The following is a 19581-nucleotide window of genomic DNA, read 5'->3' as shown; positions in this document are numbered from 1 at the left end:
CATCTAAATATACAAACAATTTCAGAGTGTGTAACTTATCCTTAAAACTTTCATACTTTCACACTTAGATTTCTCCTCATATCACATAGTGTTGGTAAATCTAAAGGAGATTGTACAATCTGATTGCATGTTGTACGACCAGCCTAACTATTGCAATTCCTCCTAATTCTCATAATTAAAAAAAAAAAATGTATTAAAAGCCTTAATTTATTATTAATTTATTATTTATCAATTTATTATTTATTTATTTATTTATTTATTATTATTATTATTATTATTATTATTATTATTATTATTATTAGTATTATTATTATTATTATTTATTATTATTATTATTATTATTATTATTATTAGTATTATTATTATTATTATTTTTTTTATAATTATTTATTATTTATTTATTATTATTATTATTATTATTATTATTATTTTAAATTATTATTATTATTTTAAATTATTTATAATTTATATTCATTTAATATTTATTATTATTCTTTGCAGCTATTACCTTTTGTGCCACTGCCCCCCCTCCCTTTAGAATGTATGCTCTACTAGCAGGGCCCTCCTGTACCTTCTGTATTGAACTGTACTGTAATTGTAAAAGTATTTTATTTATAAAGATTATGCTTGATAGAGTAAAATCCATCTAAATATACAAACAATTTCAGAGTGTGTAACTTATCCTTAAAACTTTCATACTTTCACACTTAGATTTCTCCTCATATTACATAGTGTTGGTAAATCTAAAGGAGATTGTACAATCTGATTGCATGTTGTACGACCAGCTTAACTATTGCAATTCCTCCTAATTATCATAATTAAAAAACAAAAAATGTATTAAAAGCCTTAATTTATTATTAATTTATTATTTAGTATTTATCAATTTATTATTTATTATTATTTATTTATTATTATTATTACTATTATTATTATTATTATTATTATTATTATTTATTATTATTATTATTTTTATTTATAATCATTTATTAATTATTTTTTATTATTATTATTATTATTATTATTATTATTTTTTTATTATTTTAAATTATTATTATTATTATTTATAATTATTTATAATTTATATTCATTTATTATTTATTATTATTCTCTGCAGCTATTACCTTTTGTGCCACCCCCCCCCCCCTCCCTTTAGAATGTAAGCTCTACCAGCAGGGCCCTCTTGTACCTTCTGTATTGAACTGTACTGTAATTGTAAAAGCATTTTATTTATAAAGATTAAACTTGATAGAGTAAAATCCATCTAAATATACAAACAATTTCAGAGTGTGTAACTTAAGAAGATTGTACAATCTAATTTCATGTTGTACGACCAGCCTAACTATTGCAATTCCTCCTAATTATCATAATTAAAAAAATATATATATTAAAAGCCTTCATTTATTATTAATTTATTATTTATTATTTATCAATGTATTATTTATTATTATTTATTTATTTATGTATTATTATTAGTATTACTATTTATTATTATTATTATTTTTTATAATTATTTATTATTTATTTATTATTAATTATTATTTTTTATTATTATTATTATTATTATTATTATTATTATTATTATTATTATTATTATTATTATTTTAAATAATTTATAATTTATATTCATTTATTATTTATTATTATTCTCTGCAGCTATTACCTTTTGTGCCACCACCCCCCCTCTCATTAGAAAGTAAGCTCTACTAGCAGGACCCTCCTGTACCTTCTGTATTGAACTGTACTGTAATTGTAAAAGTATTTTATTTATAAAGCTTAAACTTGATAGAGTAAAGTCCATCTAAATATACAAACAATTTCAGAGTGTGTAACTTAAGAAGATTGTACAATCTAATTGCATGTTGTACGACCAGCCTAACTATTGCAATTCCTCCTAATTATCATAACTAAAAAAATATATATATTAAAAGCCTTCATTTATTATTAATTTATTATTTATTATTTATCAATGTATTATTTATTATTATTTATTTATTTATGTATTATTATTATTATTATTAGTATTAGTATTACTATTTATTATTATTATTATTATTATTTTTTATAATTATTTATTATTTATTTATTATTAATTATTATTTTTTATTATTATTATTATTATTATTATTATTATTATTATTATTTATAATTATTTATAATTTATATTCATTTATTATTTATTATTATTCTCTGCAGCTATTACCTTTTGTGCCACCGCCCCCCTCCCTTTAGAAAGTAAGCTCTACCAGCAGGGCCCTCCTGTACCCTCTGTATTGAACTGTACTGTAATTGTAAAAGTATTTTATTTATAAAGATTAAACTTGATAGAGTAAAATCCATCTAAATATACAAACAATTTCAGAGTTTGCAACATGACAAAATTCTCTACATGTTTGCACACAAATTGTTTGTATATTTAGATGGATTTTACTCTGTCAATTTTAATCTTTATAAAATAAAATCCTTTTTTGATACTTGTTTTGTGTAATTTGCACCTCTAAAGGGTTACCAATCAAAGGGATGTGGTGCCAATAACTTATAGATAAAAGGTTTCTCCTGTACTGTAATTGTGTTGTCCCCCCCTATACATTGTAAAGTGCTGCGTAAACTGTTGGCGTTATATAAATCGTGTATAATAATAATAATAATAATAATAATAATAATAATAATTTATTAAACCATAACATTGTTATCAATAAATTATTTTATTATGTATATAATGCAAAAAAAAAAAAAAAATACCATAGTCTTACATTGCCCTAAACAAAGATGGCTACCTAGGATCCATCAGGCAATGACACCCCCCACCTCCTCTTGTGCGTGTGTGTTGTCCTCACGTGACTCCTGCAGGTGCTGCTAGCTATTTGAGGCTGTGCGGAGCTCAGAGCTGGATGTGTATGGACAGTTCTCTGCTGCCAGGGAGCCGGAGGATTCTGCAAGCCAACCAAGTGGACGGTGTCCCTTGTGAAAAGGATGCTCGGTGCATTGCTGCTGCATAGGGATTTTATTGTGATGATCGCTGGCAGACAGTTGGTAAACTTGTCTGTTTTGGCAAAAGGAATCTTCTTACAGAATTTTTTTGCATTATCCCGAGAGCATCTTCAACTTCCATCCCCCCGCTAGCCATTTTTTTTTTTTTATTTTGCTGCTCTCTTGTATGCATGGATTATTTTTTGCACTTTATGGCTTCTTTTGGAAACTGTTACAGGATCTCTTGCAGCTCGACACAACAAGGAAAGTGCTTTCCGGGCAAGATTTTCTCCATGTGTCCTGATCTGGAGGAAGGTATGAAAATGATACCCTTGCACCTCATCTAAGTGGCTTTCTTGGCAACTTTTTGGATTCCTTGCATTCTTCGGTAGTGTAAGGTGGAGGGGAGATGCTTGCGGAAGAGTGCAAGGCATTACTAGATGCTCTCAATAAGGTGGCAGCATGCTACAGGCATCTTGTGCTCACCATAGGTGGGACGTCCGACTCCCAGAACCTCCGGGAGGAGCTGAAGAAGACCAGGCGGAAAGCCCAAGAGTTGGCTGTGGCCAACAGGAACAAACTGACCGGCACGCTCAAGGACACCAGCCTGAGCAAGGATGAAAAAGCAGAGTTTGAGAGACTATGGGTCATATTCTCCACCTGCATGGACATCCTAGAGACCGACATGAGAAGAGCTTTGGAGCTTGGGCAAGAGTTCCCATTAAACCTCCCCAAAAAGCACCTGATACAGACTGGCATGAGCGGTGGCACGTCCGGGGTGGCCGCCAGGGCCATGAGCGTCCAGAACATGAAGTACGACGCCGAGCACAACATCGATGTCGTGGACCTCAAGGACCTGGAGAATGAGATCAATCAAGTGGGCGAAATGATGTACGAGATGGAGATGAAAGTCAGCGTGCCGCAATGGACCGTGGAGGCCAAGCAGAACCCCGGCGCCGAGCTCAAGCTTGCCACCGGTGCCGAGGTGTCCTCGCCGGGCACCATCTCGATGGAAGAGCGTAAAACCATCTGCGACCTAAGCAAAATCCTGGCCATCGTGGTCTTCAGTGCCGTTCTCCTGATCGCGGTCGTACTAGCTGTTTGCGTTGTCAAACTTTCGTAAGACTTGGTTTGGGGATGGTTCTTGGTGGCACTAAAGTATTTTATTTATTTTGCGCTCTGCCAAACATTTTATTGCTTTTTTTGAGTACGTATCACGTGGATCTCTCACCCAACAAAACTGGAAAGCAATGGACCAGTCAAGCCATTCACAGAGTAACAGTTCGTAAGACGTGGTTTGGGACGGTTCTTGGTGGCACTAAAGTATTCATTTATTTTACGTTCTGCCAAACATTTTCTTCTTTTGAGTACGTATCACATGGATCTCTCACCCAACAAAACTGGAAAACAATGGACCAGTCAAGCCGTTCAACGAGTAACAGTTCGTAAGACTTGACTTGGTTTGGGGACGGTTCTTGATGGCACAAAAGTATTTTATTTATTTCGCGTTCTGCCAAACATTTTATTGCTTTTTTTTGAGTACATATCACATGGATCTCTCACCCAACAAAACTGGAAAACAATGGACCAGTCAAGACGTTCACCGAGTAACAGTTCGTAAGACTTGACTTGGTTTGGGACACTTGGTTTGGGACGGTTCTTGGTGGCACTTATTTATTTTGCATCCTGCCAAACATTTCATTGCTTCTTTTGAGTACGTATCACATGGATCTCTCACCCAACAAAACTGGAAAACGATGGACCAGTCAAGCCATTCACCCAGTAACAGTTCGTAAGACTTGACTTGGTTTGGGACACTTGGTTTGGGACGGTTGTTGGTGGCACTTATTTATTTTGCATCCTGCCAAACATTTCATTGCTTCTTTTGAGTACGTATCACATGGATCTCTCACCCAACAAAACTGGAAAACGATGGACCAGTCAAGCCATTCACCCAGTAACAGTTCGTAAAACTTGACTTGGTTTGGGACACTTGGTTTGGGACGGTTCTTGGTGGCACTAAAGTATTTATTTATTTTGTATCCTGCCAAACATTTCATTGCTTCTTTTGAGTACGTATCACGTGGATCTCTCACCCAACAAAACTGGAAAACAATGGACCGGTCAAGCCATTCACCCAGTAACAGTTCGTAAGACTTGACTTGGTCTGGGACGGTTCTTGGTGGCACTAAATTACTTATTTATTTTGCGTCCTGCCAAACATTTCATTGCTTCTTTTGAGTACGTATCACGTGGATCTCTCACCCAACAAAGCTGGAAAACGATGGACCAGTCAAGTCATTCACCGAGTAACAGTTCAACAACTATCTTTCAATAGATCCCTGAAGAACTACTGCTGCTCAAACCCTAACCCTTACAATTGTTCTGTAGACCTTGATTTCTTACCGTCTGCACCAGGTACGTTGGGACATGCTTACGAAACCATAATCCTTGTTGCAACCCCCCCCCCCCCCTAAAAAAAAACGAACCTCCTTTTTTTTTTTTTCTTAATGACTCACTTTATTTCCTCTCTGTGCCAGTCTCCTTTTATACCAGGACCAGTGAAATGGAAAAAAAAAAAGAAGGGCAGATTTAGCTTGTCATGCGTGAAAAGGCTTTAGCTGCAGGAGCTTTTTATTCAGCATCAAATTAAATGCCATTTTTCCATATGCACTTACACCGCTAAATCCTTAAAGCATCCATGTTAACCCCTTCCTTGCTTGGCAAGATACTGCCCCCCCACAGGCGGCTCGAGGGAAAACCCAAATCCACCGAGTAAGCCCGTTTGCTGATGAGAATTGTATCTGTGATTTTTATTTTTTTGCCTTTCTTTCTGTATAGGAAGCCACCAAAGCACCCGCGTAACGCGCATTCAAACACGCACATCTCTATAGACTGTGTTTTGCAGTGACCGGTATCTGGTTTGTGAGCGTGGCGTGTTTTGTTTTGAGTCATCTTGATTGTCTGTCTAGCTGACGTTTAGGATAACCTTGAAGCTTCCTTGATGACACGACCGCTGCACGCTTATTAATAACTGAGTTATGTGGGTCGGGTTATATAAGCATTATATGGATGAATTTTAGAGCACGGGGGGGGGGGGGGGGACGACTGGGTTTGGAGTGATGCAGCCCAAAAATTGGTGTCTTTTTTTGAAGGATGCCATTGCCAGCAATAGGCTTCGACTTGTCATTGACTTGGCAGATCAAATCGCATGACAAATCGCTCCTATGTGAACATGGGCTAAAAAAGAAAAGGAATGCAGCAACCACATCTAATGATTGGTAAGCTGCAATATATTAAATTTTTGTTTTGGCTTTAATACCACTTTAAAGGGGTTTTAAAGGTTAGTTTTTTATTTTCTAAATAGGTTAAGCTTGCATTGTTGTTTCACTTACATTTTCCTTTGATTTCCCTTCCAAATGTTTTTTTTCTTTGTCTGAATTTCTCACTTCCTGTTCCTCCTCAGTAAGCTTGCCCCCATCCTCCGAGTCGTTCTGGCTGGGGGTTAGTCAGCGTGCTCGCCCCCCTCCCTTGGGACTACATCCCTGCCGTTCTGGCTGGGGGTTAGTCAGCGTGCTCGCCCCCTCCCCTGGGACTACATCCCTGCGGGGAGACGCTTTAAAGGGGTTGTAAAGGTAAAAAATGTTTTTCCTAAATAGCTTCCTTTACCTTAGTGCAGTCCTCCTTCACTTACCTCATCCTTCCATTTTTCTTTTAAATGTCCTTATTTCTCCTGAGAAATCCTCACTTCCTGTTCTTCTGTCTGTAACTCCACACAGTAATGCAAGGCTTTCTCCCTGGTGTGGAGTGTCGTGCTCGCCCCCTCCCTTGGACTACAGGAGTGTCAGGATGCCCACTAACACACAGCTCCTTTTTCTATCTGCAACGTAGAGAGCGTCCTGACTCTCCTGTAGTCCAAGGGAGGGGGCGAGCACGACACTCCACAGCAGGGAGAAAGCCTTGCATTACATCCTTTGGTCTAAAAATCCCAAGATTATAGCTGTCCCGCCTCTCCAGTACCTTCTCAGTGTGCTTGTGTATACTGTGTGTATGTGTGCGCATACTCTGTGTGTGTATATACTGAGTGGCCCCATAATCTCCTTTTGCCCGGGGGCCCCATGATCTCCAAATTGCCCGGGGGCCCCATGAGTAGTCAGTCCGCCCCTGGAGCTTGGATTCATTGAATGAGTTTACCAAAAATGTAAATATTGCAGAAAATACAGCCTCATGCTACATAACTAAGCTCCATTTCATGCTGAATAAACTAAATTATTAATGTATTTGAAGTAGAAAGCTATCTTTAGATAGATTTTTACTCCAAAAGCATTTTATTAAAATACATTTGATACAAATCCAAAAAAATCTGATTTAAAAAAACAAAAACGTTTTTTTAAATAATAAAAAAATCATTGATTTTTATCCATTGACTTTATTGTAATGTGAGTTGTTACCAAAGCGCAATAAAGATGCAGCAAGCAGGATTTTTCAAAAACACAACACCCTGCCCTCCAACACAACCATGTGTAGAGCTTTATAGATTTTATTAGTAACGCGTTTTCATGCGTTTTCATGCGTTTTCACGCGGTCCTCCTCGCATGCTGTGATCCTGAGTTGTAGTGAAGTAGACTGGAGGGTGTGAAGAACGGCCCTTATCTGGTTGTAATGCAGAAACTGACAACTAGAACGATCTTTCAGGGAAATTAAATCTAATTGTTTGTAAGGGATTACTGCCCTTTACAGATTACCATTGCTCTTTATGTTGCCTCTTTAAGTGAGCTGTATAGAAGCCGGGATCAGTTCCAGGGTAATGCTGTACTTGCGGCTTCAACTCCTATCAGCCGTCTATTGAAACCCAAAGCTGTCACTGAAAGCTTTGCAAATATATAGAAAAAAGCACTCCAACATCCTGGCACCTTTGTTCAGTGTAGGGGGCCTCTTCCCACTGACCACCAATGTAAGGAGCATTCTTCCCACTGACCACCAATGTAAGGAACATTCTTCCCACTGACCACCAATGTAAGGAACATTCTTCCCACTGATCACCAATGTAAGGGACATTCTTCCCACTGACCACCAATGTAAGGAACATTCTTCCCACTGACCACCAATGTAAGGAGCATTCTTCTCACTGATCACCAATGTAAGGGACATTCTTCTCACTGATCACCAATGTAAGGAACATTCTTCCCACTGATCACCAATGTAAGGAACATTCTTCCCACTGATCACCAATGTAAGGAACATTCTTCCCACTGATCACCAATGTAAGGAGCATTCTTCCCACTGATCACCAATGTAAGGAACATTCTTCCCACTGATCACCAATGTAATGAACATTCTTCTCACTGATCACCAATGTAAGGAACATTCTTCTCACTGATCACCAATATAAGGGACATTCTTCTCACTGATCACCAATGTAAGGAACATTCTTCCCACTAATCACCAATGTAAGGGACATTCTTCCCACTGATCACCAATGTAAGGAACATTCTTCTCACTGATCACCAATGTAAGGAACATTCTTCTCACTGATCACCAATGTAAGGAACATTCTCCCCACTGATCACCAATGTAAGGGACATTCTTCTCACTGATCACCAATGTAAGGGACATTCTTCCCACTGATCACCAATGTAAGGGACATTCTTCTCACTGATCACCAATGTAAGGAACATTCTTCCCACTGATCACCAATGTAAGGAACATTCTTCCCACTGATCACCAATGTAAGGAACATTCTTCTCACTGATCACCAATGTAAGGGACATTCTTCCCACTGATCACCAATGTAAGGAACATTCTTCTCACTGATCACCAATGTAAGGGACATTCTTCCCACTGATCACCAATGTAAGGGACATTCTTCTCACTGATCACCAATGTAAGGAACATTCTTCCCACTGATCACCAATGTAAGGAACATTCTTCCCACTGATCACCAATGTAAGGAACATTCTTCTCACTGATCACCAATGTAAGGGACATTCTTCCCACTGATCACCAATGTAAGGGACATTCTTCTCACTGATCACCAATATAAGGGACATTCTTCTCACTGATCACCAATGTAAGGAACATTCTTCCCACTGATCACCAATGTAAGGGCCACTCTTCCCACTGACCACCAATGTAAGGAACATTCTTCTCACTGATCACCAATGTAAGGAACATTCTTCCCACTGATCACCAATGTAAGGAACATTCTTCCCACTGATCACCAATGTAAGGAACATTCTTCCCACTGATCACCAATGTAAGAGACATTCTTCTCACTGATCACCAATGTAAGAGACATTCTTCCCACTGATCACCAATGTAAGGAACATTCTTCTCACTGATCACCAATGTAAGGAGCATTCTTCTCACTGATCACCAATGTAAGGGACATTCTTCCCACTGATCACCAATGTAAGGAACATTCTTCTCACTGATCACCAATGTAAGGAACATTCTTCCCACTGATCACCAATGTAAGGAACATTCTTCTCACTGATCACCAATGTAAGAGACATTCTTCCCACTGATCACCAATGTAAGGGACATTCTTCTCACTGATCACCAATGTAAGGGACATTCTTCTCACTGATCACCAATGTAAGGGACATTCTTCCCACTGATCACCAATGTAAGGGACATTCTTCTCACTGATCACCAATGTAAGGAACATTCTTCCCACTGATCACCAATGTAAGGAACATTCTTCTCACTGATCACCAATGTAAGGGACATTCTTCTCACTGATCACCAATGTAAGGGACATTCTTCTCACTGATCACCAATGTAAGGGACATTCTTATCACTGATCACCAATGTAAGGAACATTCTTCCCACTGATCACCAATGTAAGGAACATTCTTCCCACTGATCACCAATGTAAGGGACATTCTTCTCACTGATCACCAATGTAAGGGACATTCTTCCCACTGATCACCAATGTAAGGGACATTCTTCCCACTGATCACCAATGTAAGGAACATTCTTCCCACTGATCACCAATGTAAGGAACATTCTTCCCACTGATCACCAATGTAAGGGACATTCTTCTCACTGATCACCAATGTAAGGAGCATTCTTCTCACTGATCTCCAATGTAAGGAACATTCTTCTCACTGATCACCAATGTAAGGAACATTCTTCCCACTGATCACCAATGTAAGGAACATTCTTCTCACTGATCACCAATGTAAGGGACATTCTTCTCACTGATCACCAATGTAAGGGACATTCTTCTCACTGATCACCAATGTAAGGAACATTCTTCCCACTGATCACCAATGTAAGGGACATTCTTCCCACTGATCACCAATGTAAGGGACATTCTTCCCACTGATCACCAATGTAAGGGACATTCTTCCCACTGATCACCAATGTAAGGGACATTCTTCCCACTGATCACCAATGTAAGGGACATTCTTCTCACTGATCACCAATTTAAGGGACATTCTTCCCACTGATCACCAATGTAAGGGACAATCTTCTCACTGATCACCAATGTAAGGGACATTCTTCCCACTGACCACCAATGTAAGGAGCATTCTTCCCACTGATCACCAATGTAAGGGACATTCTTCTCACTGATCACCAATGTAAGGGACATTCTTCTCACTGATCACCAATGTAAGGAACATTCTTCCCACTGACCACCAATGTAAGGGAACATTCTTCTCACTGATCACCAATGTAAGGAACATTCTTCTCACTAATCACCAATGTAAGGAACATTCTTCCCACTGATCACCAATGTAAGGGACATTCTTCCCACTGATCACCAATGTAAGGAACATTCTTCTCACTAATCACCAATGTAAGGAGCATTCTTCTCACTGACCTCCAATGTAATGCAAACTTGCCGTGGTTGCAGCGACAATTGTTCCAAATTTGCGGAGCATTATGGCAACGCACATTAATGTGCAAATTTTTACCACAACGCAAGCGTGCATGCGCCACCTAAGTATCTGAATGCATCAGAATATCTCTGATTATCTTTCTCTCTCTCTCTCTCTTCTGCCGATCTCTCCTGAACGCCCGGAAACAAGTATCACCGCCACCCACTCACTACGCAATTTTTTTTTTTCCGACTTTCGTGTTTAGCAGGGGGAAAAAAATTGCCATGAATAATGCAAGATGGTGTTGCTTAATTATTAAAACACATATTCTTCTCAGTCCTGACAGCATCTCCTATAAGTCGTAATCTAGCAAAGTGCACTCCCTGCAGTTCTTATGTATAGTGCGCCGGCTTCCTGTCTTGGAATCGACCTACTTAGGGCTGGGAGCGTCTAAAGTGCAAGTTCGGGAACTCTGCTGAGCAACAGCGCCTCCTGTAGTCTAGAAGGGGATACTACATCCCCTCTACCACAATCATTTCTGCAGCGCTTGCTCTTTAACCACTTACAGACCGGAAGATTTTCCCCCTTAATGACCAGACGATTTTTTTTCCGATACGGCACTGCGACGCTTTAACTGACAATTGCGCGGTCGTGCGATGTTGTGATATTTTTGTATTAAATTTATATCAATTTTAAAATAATCACTGTCTATATACACACATTTTTGGACTTATTGGGCCAGATTCACATAGAGATACGATGGTGTATCTCCTGATACACTGTCGTATCTCTGAGTTTCGTCGGTCGTATCTATGCGACTGATTCATAGAATCAGTTACGCATAGATATGCCTAAGATCCGACAGGTGTAACTGTGATACACCGTCAGGTCTTAGGCTGCAATTCCAGGCCGGCCGCTAGGTGGCGTTTCGGTTTATTTACGCAACGATTATGCAAATGAGGAGATACGCCGAAACGAACGACCGCCCGGCGCTTTTTTTTACATCGTTTGCGTTCGGCTTTTTCCGGCGTATAGTTACCCCTGCTTCTATGAGGCGCAGCCAATGTTAAGTATGGCCGTCGTTCCCGCGTCAAATTTAGAAATTTTACGTCGTTTGCGTACGTCGATTCACAAAAGCGCTGGACACAAGTTACGCTCACGCCGAAACCTATGACGTCCTAGCGACGTCATTGGGAGCAATGCACGCCGGGAAAATTCGCGGACGGCGCATGCACAGTTAAATCGGCGTGGGGACGCGCCTGATTTAAATACTACACTCCCCCTAGCCGCGGAATTTAAATTCCGCCGGGGGATTTAAGATACGCCGCCGCAAGTTTTGAGGTAAGTGCTTTGTATATTAGCACTTGCTTTAAAAAATTGCGGCGGCGGATCTTAAATCACATAGGTTACGCGGATCTAAAGATCCGCTAACCTATGTGAATCTGGCCCACTGCCTTTCAAAGTCCCGCCAGAGGGTTCTTGATCCTTTTTTTCCCACAAATAGAGCTTTCTTTTGGTGGTATTTCATCACCTCTGTGGTTTTTACTTTTTTGCGCTATAAGCATAAAAAGAGCGTCAATTTAAAAAAGATATACATTTTATACCAGGGCTCGACAAACCCTGGGCGCCAGGTCGCAATTGCAACTAGAATTAGCAACCTGTCGCCTGGGGCTATTTAGAGTCAGAAATTGCCGCTCCGGGCAGGTCCTACTTGGTTGTAATCTTCCTCTCAGGAACCAAGGGCGCTGGCAATGCGCATGGTATTTAAGAACAAAAGATAATTAGGACAGCCGCCCTCCAATCCAACGTGGCTTTATTGTAAGAGAATGGAAACAGGCAGTACAAGTCACAGCAACGAAACCTAGGACAGCTGATGCATTTCATACCTACTTAGTGTTTACTCATAGCTCATTTACTCATAGCTATGAGTAAACACTAAGTTAGTGTGAAACGCGTCAGCTGTCCTAGGTTTCGTTGCTGTGACTTGTTGTGCCTGTTTCCAGTTTTATACAATAAAGCCACGTTGGATTGGAGGGCGGCTGTCCTAATTATCTTTTGTTCTCTGGCACCTGGGGCGGCACAGCTGGGGTACCCTGTCTCCGTGCGCACCCCCCTTGCGATCGCGTTGGGCTGCACCGGCCGGTAATTGAGACCGCGGCTTTGCGGCCTTCTGCGGTCCTATGGTTGCTTCTGGAATCTGGCGCCCTCTTGTGGTGGCCGTTGGTATGACAAGACAACCAGCAATGCTAATGGAGCGTCCCTGCCTGTTTCCATCTCCTTCCCTCTACTTATAAGTTAGAACCCCCAAACATTATATATATTTATTTTTTATTCTAACACCCTACAGCAGTAATGGCGAACCTTGGCACCCCAGATGATTTTGAACTACATTTCCCATGATGCTCACCTACAATGCAAAGTGCGTGAGCATCATGGGAAATGTAGTTCCAAAACATCTGGGGTGCCAAGGTTCGCCATCACTGCCCTAGAGAATAAAATGGCGGTCGTTGCAATACTTTCTGTCACACTGTATTTGCGCAGCGGTCCTACAAGCGCACTTGTTTGGCGTATCGGGATTTGGGAGTACCGCGAATTCGCGGGACAATAGCAATGATCACGGGACCGCGGGATTTACCGCGAATCGCAGGACATTCCCGCGAAATCCGGGACGGTTGGGAGGTATGGCTGTGTGTTAGTGGGCGTCCTGACACTCCTGCTCGCCCCCTCCCCCCTCAAGAGGCTTTCTCCACACCAGGAAGAAAGCTTTGCATTACTGTGTGGAGTTACAGACAGAAGAACAGGAAGTGAGGATTTCTAAGGCCCCGTACACACGACCAAACATGTATGCTGAAACTGGTCCGCGGGCCAGTTTCAGCATACATGTTCGGTCGTGTGTGGGCGCGAGCGGGCCGAATTCCAGCAAACATTTGCCTGCCGGGCCTTTTCCCAGCGGGCAAATATTCCTGGACTTGTTTTAAAACAGTCCGCTGGAATCCTGCCCGCTCGGACATGTACGGTCGTCAGTACAGACCTACCGTACATGTCCGAGCGCCCGCCGTCCCTCGCATGCGTCGAATGACTTTGACGCATGCGTGGAAGCCTTTAAATGGCAGGCCCGCCCACGTCTCCGCGTCATCGCCGCGGCGACGACGCGGACACGCCCCGCGTATTGTTTACGCGCGGACTTCTGTACGATGGTGTGTACAACCATCGTACAGAAGCCCTCTGGCAGACATGTATGGTGAAAACGGTCCGACGGACCGCTTTCACCATACATGTCTGTCCGTGTGTACCCGGCCTCAGAAGAAATAAGGACATTTAAAAGCAAAATGGAAGGATGAGGTAAGTGAAGGAGGACGGCACTAAGGTAAAGGAAGCTATTTAGGGGAACAAAATGTTTTCCTTTACAACCCATTTAAGCAAATCTACAAGGGCTTTTTTTTTACCACTACTATTCCTTTATATTGGCTTTTAAAATTTACAAATGCAGACATTTAGAAATAGTATGAAAAACACTTTCTGAAAGATAAAAAGTGCATTTTATATAAAACTTTATAGATCAGACCAAAATGAGGGATAAATGAGGAGGAATGAGGGACAGAGGGACTTTGTTCCAAATCAGGGACAGTCCCTCGAAATCAGGGACAGTTGGGAGCTCTGTGAGACTGTGGGTGATCAGAGGCCAGTAATTTTTAACTGTCTTTTTGCAGCAACCGGAAGGTGTAAAGGAAGGATGTGACTAAACAACGGTCAGTTTTCTGAAGAAGAATGAGAAAGGTGCGACCCAAAAATATGTCCATCCACTTTTTGTTTCATCCTTTCCTGTTCCTGATCTCTGTGGATCTCCTGGCAAACAATATAAAGCTTCATCCGGCTTCACACATATATTTGTTACTTCTCTGTGTTTGTCATTCTTCACTTTACAGCGGCCAATCCTAGACGTGTGCATAGCGGAAAAGAAAAAATCACATCCTGTACTACAAGTAAAATATAAAGGACTCATAAAGTGTACCTGTCATCAGATATAAAAGTTGCCATTGCTGATCCTGCTTCAGAAAACGGAAAGCTGTTATTTTTCAGCAGCCCTTTTAAATGCACACTCCATGCAGATTTAACCACTTCAGCTCCGGAGGATTTGGCTGCCAAAAGACCGGGCCACTTTTTGCGATTCGGGACCGCGCCGCTTTAACTGACAATTGCGCGGTCGTGCGACGTGGTTCCCAAACAAAATTGATGTCCTTTTTTCCCCACATATAGAACTTCCTTTTGGTGGTATTTGATCACCTCTGCAGTTTTAATTTTTTGCGCCATCAACAAAAATAGAGCGACAATTTTGAAAAAAGTTCAATATTTTTTACTATAATAAATTTCGCCAGAAAATATAAAAAAAAAATGTTTTCCTCAGTTTTGACCGATACGTATTCTTCTACATATTTTTGGTAATGAAAACCGCAATAAGCGTTTATTGATTGGTTTGCGCAAAAGTTATGGGGCTAGATTCAGGTAGCCCTGCGTAATTTAGTGCGGGCGTAACGTATCTCCGATACGTTACGCCGCCGTAAAATTAGGGCGCAAGTTCCGTATTCATAAAGAACTTGCGCCCTAAGTTACGGCGGCGTTACGTATGTGGGCCGGCGTAAGCCCGCCTAATTCAAATGGGGATGATGTGGGCGTGTTTTATTTAAATTAATGGTGACCCCGCGTATGTGCCGTTCGTGAAAGAATCCCAGTGCGCATGCTCGAAATTCCTCCGCAAATCGTCAATGCTTTCGACGTGAACGTAAATTACGTCCAGCCCTATTCGCGAACGACTTACGCAAACGACGTAAAAAATTAAAAATTTGACGCGGGAACGACGTCCATACTTAACATTGCGTACGCCTCATAATAGCAGGAGCAACCTTACGCCGAAAAAGTCTAACGTAAACGACGTAAAAAAATTGCACCGGGCGTACGTACATTTGTGAATCGGCGTATCTAGGTCATTTGCATACTCTACGCCGAAAACGACGGAAGCGCCACCTAGCGGCCAGCGTAAATATGCACCCTAAGATACGACAGTGTAAGAGACTTACGCCAGTCGGATCTTAGGCCAATGTCGGCGTATCTTGCTTTCTGAATACAGAAAGAAGCTACGCCGGCGCAGATTTGAATTTACGCTGCGTATCTATAGATACGCCGGCGTAAATTCTCTCTGAACCTAGCCCATAGTGTCTACAAAATAGGGGATAGTTTTATGGCATTTTTATTATTATAATTTTTTTTTACTAGTAATGGCGGCGATTATCGATTTTTATCGTGACTGCGACATTATGGCGGACACATCGGACACTTCTGGCACTATTTTGGGACCATTGTCATTTACACAGCGATCAGTACTATAAAAAGGCACTGATTACTGTGTAAATGGCACTGGCAGGGAAGGGGTTAACCAGTAGAGGGTGGGGAAGGGGTTAAGTGTGTCCTAGAGAGTGATTCTAACTGTGGGGGGGCTGGGTTTACTGTGACATGACAGCAATCACTTCTCCCGATAAGAGGAAGCAGACGATCAGTGTCATGTCACAAGGCAGAACAGTGAGATGCCTTATTCACACAGGCATCGCATCACCCCGTTCTGCAGCTCCGTGACACGATTGTGTCCCGCGGGCACGGTCACGGAGCTCGAGGCAGGGGCGCGCGTGCCCACACGGCGGCAAATTTAAAGGGACGTATATATATATATACGCCCATTTGCCTGCCCGTGCCTGACGTAAATGTGCGTGCGCTGGTCGGCAAGTAGTTAAAAGCCCGTGCAAATGAATAAAAACATACCGTATTTGTCGGGGTATTGCGCGCTCCGGCGTATAGCGCGCACCCCTAAAGTAGACCCGCAATTCCTGTAAAAAAAAAGATTTTAGTATTTACAGTTTTGGTGTCTTGCGCGGCGTCCATCGGCGGCCTCGTCGGGTCCGGCGTCCGTCTGCGGCTTCGGTGGTGTCCTCGTCGGGTCCGGCATCCATCTGCGGTGTCCTCCCCGCTCGATCCCCGCTTCCCGCGCTGAGTTTGAACTACTGCGCCAGTATATACCGAGCGCAGTACACTCGTGTATAGTCGGGCAGGCTCGGTTGCTCTTGCGCGGTCACGTCCTGTGCGTCCTGTACGTCCAGGACTGCGAGAGGAGCCGAGCCTGCCCGACTATACACGAGTGTACTGCGCTCGGTATATGCCAGCGCAGTAGTTCAAACTCGGCGCCGGAAAGCAGGTATCGGCGTATATCGCGCACCCACGATTTTGCCCTGAATTTCAGGGCAAAAAGGTGCGTGGTATACGCCGATAAATACGGTAGATGAAATGAGAGCTGTTTTACCTGCCAAGAGGGCCGCTGATAGGGAAGAACCACCAGTCCTCTTGTAGGGGGCCCGAGCACACAGTGGGGCACACACAGGATGGGGGTAAGTGATGGACGACAATTGCAGAACTCTTCTTCCACTGGGCGGCTGGGGACAGTGCTGGGGACCCATGTTTCCTGGGTTCAGATACCTCAAAATGGGGACTGTCCCCAGAATACGGGGACATACGGTAACCATATCTTATCAGCATGCTCCTTGTTAGCACATAAATATTGGCACTTTGTGCTGCTTCTCCCTCACCCAGTCTGACCTCTGTTGTATGCTGCTGATACCAAGTCAAATTCAGGTACTTACATTGCTTGTATTTGAAATAAAATAAAAAATAACACATTGTATGATGTCTTACATCTGCCTGGAGTTCAGCTTTAAAAAGGTTTCATGTAGCAAAATAGGAGCTGTCCTTATTGACGTCACTTTGAGAGCATAGGCTTTGTAGCTGTCACAACTTGGATCAAGCATGCGCCCAGTGACGTCCAAGCACACACACACTTGTTCCAGGTCAGCAACAAGCCGGTAATGTCAGCTCCCAGGTCTCCATTCTCACACGCTCCCGTCACCTTCCTGAGAGTCCAATATTGATGATGAGAGACTGTTGTGGGCGTCATAATCACTATACAAGTAATAATATTCTCTTTTGTCACTTGAATTGCCTTATGTATAGTGTGCATCTAAGTTGGTGTTATGTTCTTCCATCTGCAGTAATGAATTCATGTATATATTTTATCCTTATCGTGTGCCTAACACTTGGACACTGTATACAAACCTGACTTCAGTTCTGTTAATGAAACCGCTCTGCCTGTGACAATAAAGTTATTGAAAAGTTATGTGTCTTTTTTTTTTTTTTTGTATAATACTAATATCCTTTATTTAAAAAAACAAATACAAATTCTAACATATTACATAGCTTGGACAATTAAAGGGGTTGTAAAGGTACATTTTTTTGTCCTAAATATTTTCCTTTATCTTAGTGCAGTCCTCCTTCCCTTACCTCATCCTTCCATTTTGCTTTTAACCACTTGCCGCCCGCCAATGACAGATTGACGGCGGCAAAGTGGTTGTAGAATCCTGACTGGACGTCATATGACGTCCTCAGGATTCTGAGCCGCTGCGCGCCCCCGGGGGCGTGCAACGCGGCGATCGTTGTTGCAGGGTGTCAGTCTGACACCCCGCAACACCGATCTCGGTAAAGAGTCTCTCACGGAGGCTCTTTACCACGTGATCAGCCGTGTCCAACCACGGCTGATCACGATGTAAACAGGAAGAGCCGTTGATGGCTCTTCCTCACTCGTGTCTGACAGACGGAAGTAGAGGAGAGCCGATCGGCGGCTCACGTACAGGGGGGGTTCGCGCTGATTGTTTATCAGCGCAGCCCCCCCTCGGATCGCCACACTGGACCACCAGGGAAGCCCACCCTGGACCAGGGAAGGGCAAAAAAAAAAAAAAAAAAGTCTGTGCCCATCCATGCCCAGTGCCCACCTATCAGTGCCTATCTGTGCCACCCATAAGTGCCGCCCATGAGTGCCCATCTGTGCCGCCTATGAGTGCCCAGTGCCGCCCATGAGTGCCCATCAGTGCTGCTCATGAGTGCCCATCAGTGCCGCCCATGAGTGCCCATCAGTGCTGCCCATGTGTGCCCATCAGTGCCGCCTATGTGTGCCCATCAGTGCCGCCTATGTGTGCCCATCAGTGCCGCCTATGAGTGCCCATCAGTGCCGCATACCAGCGCCGCCAATCAGTGCCACCTCATCTGTGCCCGTCAGTACTACCTCATCGATGTCCATCAGTGCCATCTCATCGGTGCCCATCAGGTCCGCCATATCAGTGCCCGTAATTGAAAGAGAAAACTTACTTATTTACAAAAAAATTAACAGAAAAAAATAAAAACTTAATTTTTTTTCAAAATTTTCAGTCTTTTTTTAGTTATTGCGCGGAAAAAAATCGCAGAGGTGATCAAATACCACCAAAAGAAAGCTCTATTTGTGGGGAAAAAAGGGCGCCAATTTTGTTTGGGTATAGTGTAGCATGACCGCGCAATTGCCATTCAAAGTGCAACAGTGCTGAAAGCTGAAAATTGGCTTGGGCGGGAAAGTGCGTAAGTGCCCGGTATGGAAGTGGTTAAATGTCCTCACTTCCTGTTCTTCTGTCTCTAACTCTTCTGTCTGTAACATATTTTACAAACAAATTGGGCTGACTTTACTGTTTTGTTATTTTTAAATTCACGAAACTGTTTTTTTCCCCCCAAAAAAAGGCGTTTGAAAAATTATTGTGCAAATACTGTGCAAGATAAAAAGTTGCAATGACCGCCATTTTATTCCCTAGGGTGTCTGCTAAAAAAAACATATAGAACGTTTGGGGGTTCTGAGCAATTTTCTAGCAAAAGAATGATTATATGTACA

General features: G+C 42.0%; 1 protein-coding gene across 1 annotated transcript; it reads left to right on the top strand.

Moving 5' to 3' along the window:
- The first annotated feature begins 2865 nt into the window (after positions 1 to 2865).
- Positions 2866 to 14573, top strand: LOC120917877 (regulator of G protein signaling 9 binding protein). Its single transcript, XM_040329459.1, has 2 exons — positions 2866 to 5385; positions 14507 to 14573. Exon 1 carries the CDS (start codon positions 3377 to 3379, stop codon positions 4088 to 4090), a length of 714 nt encoding a protein of 237 aa, XP_040185393.1. The 5' UTR covers positions 2866 to 3376; the 3' UTR covers positions 4091 to 5385; positions 14507 to 14573.
- Positions 14574 to 19581: the final 5008 nt, after the last annotated feature.

The sequence above is a fragment of the Rana temporaria genome, chromosome 11, assembly GCF_905171775.1.
Source record: "Rana temporaria chromosome 11, aRanTem1.1, whole genome shotgun sequence".
NCBI classification, from domain to species: Eukaryota; Metazoa; Chordata; class Amphibia; order Anura; family Ranidae; genus Rana; species Rana temporaria.
Note: the sequence above shows the minus strand (reverse complement) of the source record. Positions and strands in the feature narration are given on the sequence as shown.